This window comes from Marmota marmota, unplaced genomic scaffold, assembly GCF_001458135.2.
Source record: "Marmota marmota marmota unplaced genomic scaffold, marMar, whole genome shotgun sequence".
Classification (NCBI taxonomy): Eukaryota; Metazoa; Chordata; class Mammalia; order Rodentia; family Sciuridae; genus Marmota; species Marmota marmota.
This window is the reverse complement of record NW_025999999.1, coordinates 6,996,431-7,009,120: the sequence shown is the minus strand read 5'-3', so window position 1 is coordinate 7,009,120 and position 12,690 is coordinate 6,996,431. Positions and strand designations below refer to the sequence as shown.

General features: G+C 37.0%; 1 protein-coding gene across 13 annotated transcripts in view; it reads right to left on the bottom strand.

Annotated features, from left to right (window-relative positions):
• Btrc (beta-transducin repeat containing E3 ubiquitin protein ligase) overlaps positions 1–12,690 on the bottom strand; it is a 193,417-nt gene that overhangs the window by 20,466 nt on the left and 160,261 nt on the right. For all 13 annotated transcript variants that reach the window (XM_015494682.2, XM_048807190.1, XM_048807189.1 and 10 more), the window contains 5 exons: positions 9,884–10,070; positions 4,406–4,502; positions 3,599–3,736; positions 3,005–3,123; positions 1,125–1,374 (listed from right to left, as the gene is read on the bottom strand). In XM_015494682.2, the coding sequence (XP_015350168.1) occupies positions 1,125–1,374; positions 3,005–3,123; positions 3,599–3,736; positions 4,406–4,502; positions 9,884–10,070 (791 nt within the window). The remainder of the gene's footprint in view (positions 1–1,124; positions 1,375–3,004; positions 3,124–3,598; positions 3,737–4,405; positions 4,503–9,883; positions 10,071–12,690) is intronic.

Here is a 12,690-nt window from a genome sequence, read left to right as displayed (position 1 = left end):
ACAGAAAATGGCATTAAGCAGCTGATTTTGAAATCAATGACAACTGGAATCTTGGAGAAGCAGGTATCAGCGCTGACCCACCATGGGAAATCAACTTCTCAGAAAAATGCAGCAAAGTAAAACAAAAAACAAGTTTACTTCATAGTAACAGGGCTAATTTGAAGCTGTCTACTATCACAAGAACATTCATCCAATTAATTTGCCCTTATGGGGTTAATCCAGTCTTACAGATACATTTTTTTTCTTTCTTTTTTTTTTTTTTTTTTTTTTTTGTGTGTGGGTACCAGGGATTGAACTCAGGGGCACTCAACCACCAAGCCATATCCCCATCCCCAGCCCTATTTTGTATTTTATTTAGAGACAGGGTCTCGCTGAGTTGCTTAACACCTCGCTGTTGCTGAGGCTGGCTTTGAACTCACAATCTTCCTGTCTCAGCCTCCTTATTTGCTGGGATCACAGGTGTGTGACACCACACCCAGGTAGATACATTTTCTTGAACTTAAATTTTTCCCTGCCTTTCTCACACTCAATTTATTATTACTGTTGTTGTTGTTATTAATACTATTGTTATTATTTGCAGTGCTAGGATCAAACCCAGGGCCTGGCATATGCTAGGCAAATGCTTGACCACTGAATCATATACCCAGCCTGTCACCATTATTATAGAAACAAAATGTCTAGCCAAAACTGTTATTCTACAGTGAAATTTAAATATGTAGCTGCCCTTGATCAAATTTTCACAGACTCCCTATTCTAAGTGGGGGATTATCATTATTATGATTATGATTTTTTTATGGTAATTGACTTGATTTCTGTTTTCTTTTTCCAATTTAAACTCCCCTTTATTTATTTTTCAGTCCTCGGCGGACACAACATCCTTGTATGTGGTGCTGAGGCTCGAACCCGGGCCGCACACATGCCAGGCGAGCGCGCTACCGCTTGAGCCACATCCCCAGCCCCCCAGCCCTTTTTTGTTTTTATTTTGAGACAGGATCTCAATGAGTTTCTGAGGCTGGTCCTTAACTTGGATACCCCTGCCTCAGTCTCCCAAGTCACTGGGATTACAGGTGTGAACTACCATGCATGGCTCTAAGTTGAGGACTTACTGAAAAATGCCTTATTACCTTTATAGTTCTGTCCCCAGATGCAGAAACGATGTACTTGTCATCAAAGTCTACAACATTGACAGCAGCTCGGTGTCCAACCAAAACCCTCCGGAGGGTAATATCAGTTGGGGAGGCCATATCCCATACAGCAATGGAACGATCTTTGGAACAGGTCACCATCATGCCATTATTGAAACGTAAGTGCAGAACTGCTTCACAATGGTGAATCAATGTGTTTAGCATTTCACCTGTATTTACATCCCAAACTCTGGAAGGGATACCTGAGAGTTAGATGGTACTCAAGATACAACATGTTACCCATATATGACCATCATGCCCCTCCCCAATACTTTAATGGGAAGTATTATACTCTACCTTTCTTTTGCACAACTGAAGTAGACACAGGGAAGCAGCAGACAGAGGGAGGGTTGGACAGGGAGAGTGGGAGGAAGAAGGGAATGGGGTGCTGTGAGGGTAGAATCCTTAAGACTTGAAATCTGGGCAAGCTGCAGAGGGCAGCAGCCACCACCACCTGACAATTTGGCCCAGACTTCAAGATTATTATTATAAAACTTCTGACATTCAATGACACTATTCAGAAGATATTTTAAATGAAGAATTTGATTGACCACACTCAGGAATCAGAAATGACATGGACTAAAGACACTTCTGTCAGATTTAATAATGATTTGAGTTTGATGACTTGGGATGATAGTAGGTTTTACCACACAGGTCAAGGACCAAGATTACCCAGACTCTAAGTCTTAGCCCCCATTTCTGTGCTTTGCAGAGGGTAGAATAGCCTTCTATCATAAATATGGCCTTTACAACAGAGTGAGAGGGCCCAAGTGTAAGAAATTCTGTGTCATGATATATTTTGTTTTGATTACTCTATTTTTGAGTACTGATTTAATTTCTATAAAGTTTCCTTTTTCCAATTTAATCTCCCCTTAAAAAAAAAAGTCATTTTCTGGGCTGGGGATATAGCTCAGTAGTAGAGCATGGGGCTAGCATACACAAGACCCTAAATTCGATTCCTAGTACTTAAAGAAAAAAATCACATCTTATCCTAAAAATGATGAATGTATCTACAATGCTTTAGCTCTTATGAAGCATCTATAAATGTTAAATGTCTACAACTGCATGGACTAGTTTTGCTATGCCTTGAAATCATGTGACAAGAACCAGCTATCCTATTCACAGAGGATAACTTCCAATGGGAAACATTTGATTTCAGAGACAACAATGTAGTTAACTGCTCCCCCCAGTTTTTTTTTCTCTTAAAGTTACTTTTGATGCATTATGCTTGCTAAATCCTTTAGCTTAAGGCAAAATTCCTCACAGAGGTTTCCAACAGTGCTGCTGGTACCCAGAACTTGAGCTACACTGGACTCCAGCAGCATAAGGGCTGTGTCATCAAATCACTAATGCCTTTTGAAATTGAGGGCCCCTCCCTGAGTGAAGCTTGCAATTAAAAACTGCAGAGATAGCAGGGGAGGGGCTGGCAACGAGAGCATTGCTCACCTGTATACATTTTAAAGAGATAATACATGCCAGATCTATGTGAAAGGAAACCACCTGAAAGGAAAGCTTCATTCATGTCATTCCCCTGTGATGTATTTGTTGTTAAGAACTGAAAGGTATCTAGATAAATTTCTATAATGGATGATATTCCAAATTAAAACAGAATGTACAGTTTCTTAAATGTGCAAAAATGTAAACTTACCCCAATCATTCCTAAATCAAGTTTTCTGTTTTAGATTGACACACACAAAACAAGGGAAGCTGATAATTTAGTCTTCTTTAGTTTCATAACTATGTTCATGCAGATACATATAATATTACTGTGATAAAGAATGGATGTTTCAGAGTTCAAAAGAGTATCGGAAATTTTCTACCTGACCGTGGAATCTGACGATCCAGTTATTATCACCCTCTCATCATACTGGAGACAAAGGACGGAACCTGTGTGGCCTGTGAGAATTCGTTTGCATTCCAATGTGCTTTTATCCCAGATCTAGGATGGCAAACAAGATCCTTTTGATCATAGTGATAATGGGGTGCTGTGGAGACTTGTTGGCTCTATTATGTGTTTGATCCCCCCAAAGAATCAAAGCCCAGAGTAGTGAGGAATGCATTCCTTTCTACAGGTACAGTTAAGCACCTATATATATATGTGGCTTTAATTCTAATGAGGACTTTATCCTTTTCATTAAGGAACTGGGCAAGCCTATAATTATGAGGGCCAAAAGACACCCCTCCATCCCCTCCTCAGTATACTTCACAAAGCAAATTTAACCCTAAAACCATCTGTTTTTATGTTCTTCTGGGGTTGGGGGAACACATCTGGTCTTTAAGGAAATGATCTGGTTTTGGTACTGGAACCACTCTAAAATTCTCACTTATTTTCTAGAAACAATGCCTTGGATTGCTTTATGAATGTGGTTACCCTCATTGCCTTAGCAAAACTCCCATAAGTGAAGAGACTTCACCTTGATTGTGTTGTCTCGAAGGCCGCTTACTATTTTCTGGTCATCATACTGTAAACAGTAAACTCCTTTGCTAGTTTCACTCCGGCAGTGGATTCTCTGTAAACTGTGTCTTCCACATCTCCAATTAGATTCTATTGTCTAGGAAGAAGGAATGGTAAACAGGCAGTTAGTTAGGTAAGGATCTGACAAAACTCTTATCTGACATTAATGGTAACGAATTTACAGAACTTAAGGCAAGTTAAAAATATGTTCTAGGTAGGATTGGGTATTTGGTGCTCTTACATGTGTTGGCCATTTCTACCAACAGAGGTTTGATTCAGAAGACATTTGAATATCAGCAGAGAAGAAATTTAATAGTTCTCAATGCTGTTATAAGAATTTAATCCTTCTATCAGTAAATAATTTCTAAAGCTTTAAAAATTTACCTGGTAATTTACTATATTTTATCTACTCTAGTCACTCATAAAGATATTGATTTTTTTTTTTTTTTGTACCAGGGATTGAATTCCGGAGCATTCAACCACTGAGTCACATCCTTAGCCCTATTTTGTAGTTTATTTAGAGACAGTCTCACTGAGTTGCTTAGTGCCTTGCAGTTGCTGAGGCTGGCTTTGAACTCTCAATCCTCCTGTCTCAGCCTCCCAAACTGCTGGGATTACAGGTGTGTGCCACTGCGCCCAGCTAAGATATTGATTTTTAACCCAAATCAATAAACCCTAGTGGGTTTGCTATAATAAAACTGACACTGAAGAATGCTTATGATTCTCTATCATTTGGCAAATACCCCAAAATACATAAGATTCTTACCTCAATGTCTTGTATAATTTTAGGATAAAGTGCTCTATAAAAAGAGTTGGGAGGAGCATTCCCATCAGGAGGTTTGTTTTTGAATAAATACTGTCCCCTAAAAAACAAATATTTCCCAGTGAAAACCACAATATTATACATTTAAAGGAGCTTCATATTTCTTCAAAATGCTTCATAGTTAACATTCCATATAATCTTCATAACTAGCCTGGAGAGATATGTGGGTAAGCCTGACTTCAGGAATCCCATGTCAAGCAGTAACTTTCTGGTCTCGTAAGGAATTTGACTGGTATTAATTTGCTTTTGGTAAAACACAATTATTTCCAGTGCAGACCATCATGTTCCAGGCTTTTCTGGACATTATACCCTCTATAGGCAAATAACTGTATAATCAGAATTCATCTGTTGGTCTTTTAGGGTTCTGTATAGATTCACTGGCCTTATCTTTTGAAAACTCTGTAGTAATGTAATTATATCTTTTGAATCAGCACACACCCCAGAGTCTTCTTCCCCTGAATCAAGCTGTGTCAGCATCAGGGGAGCCCAGCATGGTGAGCAGCTGCAATGCTTCTGCCAGAAGACCGCTTTTCCAGGTTTTTATTTTGTGAGGTATGATGTGTTGGCTGCTCAGTCACATGCTGCTGATCAGTGTGGTTGTACTCTAAATGGAGCAATTCAGTTCATTTCAACAGAAAACAAAGGGATCACAGGAGTGTCCAGCAGCAGGAAGCAAAAGAGATGAAAAGAAAAGCCTAACGGCATTGTGTTGTCAAGTCTAAGATATGAAACTGACTTTCACAGGTGTGTTCCTGGCTATGTACACACATGCATTATACTGCCTTTCCTTGATTCCAGTGAGCAGCATTTGTTAGCATCTCCTTCCTTATGACAGCACATCTCTGGAATACTCATATCCCAAGCTAGATCTTTGCTACCAAAAAAAAAAAAAAAATCAGTAAATGGCAATCACTTCCTGCTGGGTAAAAAATTTAATTCCTCATCCTGAAGTTAAGAACCCACCAAACACGGTGTGGAAGCTAGTAAACCCCACTATGGGTGTACTAACTGCTGTTTTCACTGGCATCGTGCCTTGCAAAGTGGAGACAGGCAGAAATGCCTCCGAGTGTAATCCTGGCACAAGAGAAATCATGTTTTCTCTGGGCCAGTCATCTATTCCTCCCTCTATAGCTCCATTACAATATAATTAATTGTTTGATGTCTCCAGGAGTGCTTCCCCCTGCCCCCTTCCTATTATACACCTTGAAAATTAGTTGAGAAAATGTCCTATCAGGAAAGTAGTTGGCTCTGACTTTTGTATTACTAGAGAGAAGAAAATCTTCAATTGAGAAAATAGTGTTTTTGTGGAATAATGAAACATGGCACAGGTGCCCAGAGAAAAGGGCAAAGATATATTTTGAAATAATTATGGATTAAAGGTACACTCCTCTAAACAGTTTTATTCTATAAACACTTTACTGGCAAGTGATAGATTCTGAATGAGAAAATTTTAGATATGATTCCAGAGCCCATATTCTTAACTACTTTATTGTTTTTCAATGCCTACTATTCTTCAGATCTTCCTTTTAGTCTCTGGTAACCATACATGGATACTCTAGAATTTTTATAAGCAATAATATTTTTTTAAAAAATATTTATTTATTTATTTTTCGGTGGACACAACATCTTTGTTTGTATGTGGTGCTGAGGATCGAACCCGGGCCGCACGCATGCCAGGCGAGCGCGCTACCACTTGAGCCACATCCCCAGCCCCTATAAGCAATAATATTATCTCTACATCCTCAGGAAAAAAAAAACAAAACTCATATACACTTCTCTCATTTTCTACCCCATAGCCTTTACCATGTATTCCTAAAGCATCCCAAATTTTTCATATCAAAAGTGCTATACAAAGGGGTGGACAGATACTGAAAACTGGCTTTTCAATCTATATAGTTTAAGTCAAACTCTTTTACGATGACAACAGGGACCACTTATATGTGAAATGCCTAGTAGAATAGGAGTACATGATAAATTTGAAATATTAAATTCAGAATGCTATCATAAATGTGATCTGCTGATTAAGAAAATGGACTTTTCTCAAATGGTCTTTTATTATACGTTTAGGAGTTACTATTACTGAGCAGAGAAAGCATATTCAGTATTATTCAAGAGAGAAAATGGCAGAGTTCATGTTCTAGGGGCAGACTGTAAAATCCATCTAGATGTAAAATACAACAGCAAAGTGGAAGTTAAATCCTACAGACTCAAAAAATTGTACTTGTTTATTTTTGGTTGTAAGAAATGGGAGGTCTTTCTGCTTGATGCAATCCTAAGCAAAAGATATCATATGGGGAAAGCATAACAAAAAAGTATATTACCATAAGAAGTTTAGTAAGATAATTTCAAAAGAAAAAATGAGAAATTGTTTGTAAATTTAAAAAACTTTGTTTTTTGTTTTTAAAGAGAGGATAGCCAGACATGATGGTCCATGCCTGCAATCCCAGAGACCTGGGAGGCAGAGGCAAGATTGAGGCCAGCCTCAGTAACTCAGCAAGACCCTGTTTCAAAATAAAAATAAAAAGGACAGTGGGTGGGGCTGGGGTTGTGACTCGGGCTGGGGTTGTGGCTCAGTGGTAGAACGCTTGCCTCACACATATGAGGCACTGGGTTCCTTCCTTAGCACCACATATTTATAAATAAAATAAAGGTATTGTGTCCATTTATATGTAAAAATATATTTTAAAAGGGCTGGGGGTGTAGCTCAGTAGTATAACACCACCAAGTTTAATCCCCTATAATGGAAAAGAAAAGAAAATGGGGCCAAAGATAAGAAAATATAGTCAGAATTCTTTTTTTTTTTTTAATCATGAGTTTTTTGTCCCAGTGCCTCACACGGGTTAGGCAAGTGCTCTAACACAGAGCTACAATCCCAGCCCTATAGTCAGAATTCTTAAGGATAGTCTAAAGAGCAGAAATGAGTTACTATGGTTGAAGAGAAAGGAAAATGAGTGGTAATTAGTACTGCATATTTAATTAATTTATTTATTTGGTTGGTTGGTCTCTATGGTATTGGTGATTGAACCCAGGGCTTCACACATGCAATGCAAGCATTCTACCACTGAGCTACATTCCCAGCTCTTTCTTTTTTTCTTTCTTTCTTTTTGTTTTTTTCCTTGGTACTGGGGATTAAACTCAGGGGCACTTGACCAATGAGCCACATCCCCAGCCCTATTTTGTATTTTATTTAGAGACAGGGTTCTCACTGAGTTGCTTAGCGCCTCATCATTGCTGAGGTTGGTTTTGAACTCAAGATCCTCCTGCTTCAGCCTCCCCAGCTGCTGGGATTACAGACATGCACCACGGTGTCCAGCCTCTAATTTTTTAAATATATTTTTTAGATGTTGATAGACCTTTATTTAATTTATTTATTTATATGCAGTGCTGAGAATTGAACCCAGTGCCTCACACATGCTAAGCAACCCCCTACCACTGAGCCACAACCCCAGCCCTCATTTTTAAAATTTTGAGACAGGGTGTGTGTCCATCTGGCCTTGAACATGTGCTCCACTTGCCTCAACCTCCTGAGTAGCTGGGATTACAGGTATGCATCACTGTGCATGGCCTTAAATAACTGTTTAAAAAGCCAAAAAGTCATCTTTTCAAAGACAGTTTGTTTTTGTAATAGACATAAAAGGTCTTTCTGCTTGATGCAATCCTAAGCAAAACTGAGCAGCTTACTTTTTTACTTTTGGTATTTTCACATCTATCTGCAAAGAACTGCCCACTTACCTCTTATTCACTCTGCCATCAAAGAAAAACTTAACTCCTAATTTCTGATGAAAGTTTAGTGTCATTTACACTTCAAATGAGAACAAAGTGAATTTTAACAAGGAACCAAATTCTTTTATAACTAAGAGAATGGATCTCTACAATTGAAATTTCAGGTCAGAAGTTATTTTGGAGAGTTCCTTTTCCTGAGGGATAGAGAACTCTTCTCAGCTGCCTAAAATTTTAAAACTGATCCTGGCATTCTCAGCAAAATGATGAACTTGGAATTTTGTACAACTATGTACTTATTTGCTTTGTTGTATTATATAAAATAAAGAGCTTATTTTCAAAGTATGAAGTAGATTATGAAAGATAAAGTTTCTATTTTCTACATGATGAAATAAGGGCAAATAAGAAAAATATATTTGGGAAAAAGAAATAACAATTTCCTTTGTACAATTGTTAAATAGTCAAATAATTGCTGGCATTTGGTTCATTTAATTGAATTTGAGAGAAAAATTGTTTTAAATACCTTCATTCTATTTATTCATTTGTATGTGGTGCTGAGGATTGAACCCAGGGCCTCACATGTGCTAGGCAAGCACTCTACTGCTGAGATACAGCCCCAGACCCTGAGAGAAAAATTTAAAAATTCTTCCTAACAGCCAGAATAAAGAAATCTCTGAAGTACCCGGTATAATATTTATAAGTCATTATATTTATTAAATTTTTACTGAATTTCAAAAATATTAAAAAATGAAAGGGAGCTAAATATATTTTTATGAAAAATTTAAGGAAATCTGATTTATGTGAGTAAGAATCATTTAAAAGTATTCTCCATTCTTAACTATTTTGTATCTCTTTATGATTCAAGATAAACAACTGAGAAAATTAATTTGGAAGAATATCATTGAGTACACACATGCCTACTATAGTTTCTTCATATCAACTAAATACTCAAAATGTCACATTTTATTTATGAAATATTCATATTTGACTTTCTTACAGGGACATCTAGAGACATACTATTAGAAGAAAGTTATTTCAAGAAAGAAATCTTCCAGAAGTTCTAGTGAAATAGTACCATGATGTTAAGAGAACTACAAAAAAAATTGGTGAAATCCTTCAGGCTGCTATAAGTCTCAGGGAATGTATAATAAGCAAGAAAGCCTTAAGAAGAAACAATTATTTATTTATTTTTAATTTTTCCTGATGGCTAATTTTTTTCTTATTCTAGCTAGGCATAAAAATAAGTTTTGATGACAAAAGTGAATAAAACACAGGCACAGGCTAAAGGCAAGAAATCTTCTGAAGGATAAAATAATAATTTGTCTTATATTATGTTAGGGGAAAACTGGATCTGATGGTTTTTTTGTGATCCAAAGTCACCTTTTAAACTGCCCATCAGCCCATCTACAGAATACCAATTTCTATCCAGAAATCAGAATGCTTCAAATGAGAGGGAGGTCAATTTTCCATTATTTTTGCAAAGCAATACTAACACTACATTATGTTATTTTATGAATGATTGGTCAGAAGTAAAATTGCTGAGTACATGAACAACCATTTACTTTTTACATTTTTAGCTGTGAATCAGCAAAATCACTATATTAAATGGTAAGTGGTCTCACTAGTTTCAAACATTCTTCTAGTAATCGTGAATGGTCAGGTCTGGAAGTTCTTTAATAGGAAGAAATTTAAAAGTCTCACCACCCTCTTCGTTCTGCCAAGCCTCTCCACAGAGAATCTGTCCTGACCATTCTCTCGATGAGCTTCTTCCATAACATGCCATCCGACGTCACTCGGTACCATTCTTTGCACACAAGTTCAGCAGCACAAAGTGATTTGGCATCCAAGTATGACAGAATGTTCTCAGCAATATGATCCAATCCCCGAGCTTTCAATGGGGAGAAGAGGCAAAGCAAAATAGTGGGGATGGTGAATCATTTTTACAAAAGGTTCTTTAAAACAGAACAGCATTTGCTCTGCAATGAAGGCACACTGTCCCTAGTGTAGTCCAGTTTCTTTTTCAAACAGAGGCTTGGGTAAAATGAATGTCAATAATTTTTCCATAAGGTTACAGAAATGAACAGTATTTTCCATCTTCCTTCAGATAAGGAAGTTAAAGCTAACAACCAGCAAACCCCGCAAGACATTAAAAATAAAAAGGATTCCAGAAAACAATTCACATCTATCTATATGGATTTCAGCACTAGGGGATGTTCTATGGATGGCATCTCAAACTCTATGATTCAGACCCTCCCCGCCCCAAATCTCTATATTAGGTCCATTTCTCATTCTGTTTCTATTACTGCTGTAGTTCCAAAGCTATTCAGTAAAAGAAATATCCTTTAAATGTACTGGGGGAGAGTCACTAAGTCAGAATATGCTGGGTTATAGAATTTTGGGAATGCAGAAAAGAGAGGAGGGGGAACATTCTGAGAGAAAAGAAAGCTATGTTTAAGTTCAAAGATAAGTTTAATTTCAGATTTTTTAAAAGCTGTATTTGAGAATAGCTAGTGCTATAAAACCTAAAGAACAATTGACCAAAATGGGGGGAAAAATCCCAGCTCAATAGATAACTTGGTTAAGTTTTGGATGTGCAAAGGAAAATAGTGACAAGTGCATCTGTGAAAAGTGGAGGGCTTTCCGATTAAAGTTCTTTACCGCTCAAATCTATACTGAGGCCTCAGTGGAAAATAGCCTATAAAACAGGATGACTATACTAATAAACCTCCTTTTGGCTGCTGTTCTAAGTTCACAAGTAAGAGACCAAAAACATTAAAAATTAATCTTTTAAGGTTACGTATCAGAGGTTTTCTAAAGACTTAAAAGTTGAGAAGGATTCCTTCAGACTCTATCTCCCATAGAAACAAACATAAAAGGAAAGAGAATACTGTATTTCATTTTGTGCCTTGAATCATACACAGGCATACTTGGATGCCATTAGCAATGATCCAAATATGCTTATTAAACATTATTCTAATTATAAAAATCGTCTGGATATCAGTTATATTTTTCAGCAGACTTGGGGAAAAAAAGCATTAAATGGATTTTATTTGGCTGGCATCACATGTTCATATTTAAGAATAAGCAGATGGAGGCATTCTTCATCTAATTCTTATTAAAGGAATATGACTATAAGACAATTAAAAATATAATAATTAGTTCTTCATGCAAGATGCAGTAATAGTACAATTCCTGAATCTTTATTCTGAAACTTTCTACACCATCAGAAGTTTCCAAAAGGCACTGCTGTTTTTCATGGCTGCCATCAAACTGCTCCTGATCATTTACTTGTTCCTATAATAAGTCTTTGGAAGTAATTTCACCTAACACTCCAAATAAAACCATTACATTAATGGATTACAGACAGTTTGGGAAGTAGTTTGGTTTACTAAATGTAGCCAGATGGTGTAGGCTTAGAAGTTTAAATGGCTATAAAGCATTAGACTGATGATTTAGTACTTCATAGATTGGTCAGCAGATATACACTAGGGATCAGTATTAGACAAAAGACATAAGTCTAATCAAATCCTAGTCAATTCATAGTGGTATAAACTTGAGATGGTAGCAAGTCTCAGTGATTGGGGAGAACAAGGTAATAGGTACTTTCAGATTGTCTGTACAAAGAAAATTGTTTGCTTATGGCTAAAACAAAATCTAATGCACTATGAGAGGGCAAAAATCTATTCTATTTAACAAAAGATACAGGTAAGTCAGGAAAGTGGTGCACACCCTTAATCCAAGTGACTCGGGAGGCTGAGGAAAGCAGAACACAAGTTTGAGGCCAGCCTACTGTAATTTAGTAAGTCCCAGTCTCAAAACAAAATTTAAAAGGGATGGAAATGTAGCTCAGTAGTTGAGTGCTTGGCCTAGAATGTGTGAGGCTCTGGGTCAAACCCCAGTACTGCAAGGAACACGCATGTTCAACACACACACATGCACATACACGTAAAATTCAGTTTTAAAGTGAATATTTCTAAGATTTCTAAGTATTCCTTTAATTTTGAAGGACAGCTTAAATCCCAAGTTTAGAAAAACAAAAATTTTAAAAAATATATAGTAGGCAAAGATTAAACAAAGTAGCATGTAGTGAGGCTAAAGGAAAGTATATTATTAAAGGATAGCTTGTTAGTATATACTAAAAGCATGGAAAATGTTCACACTCTTTAATATAGTAGTTCTGCTGCTATAATTTCTTTCCTAGGATGCCCACAAGATTAACATATAAGAATGTCCACCATGGCCTAGTTTTTTTTTTTTTTTTTAAAGAGAGAGTGAGAGAGAGGTAGAGAGAGAGAGAGAGAATTTTAATATTTATTTTTTAGTATTTGGCGGACACAACATCTTTGTTTGTATGTGGTGCTGAAGATCGAACCCGGGCCGCATGCATGCCAGGCGAGCGCGCTACTGCTTGAGCCACATCCCCAGCCCATGGCTTAGTTTTTAATGGGGGAAAAAATACTGAAACTATCTAAATGTTCAACAAAGAGATTAAAAAAAAAAAAAAAAAA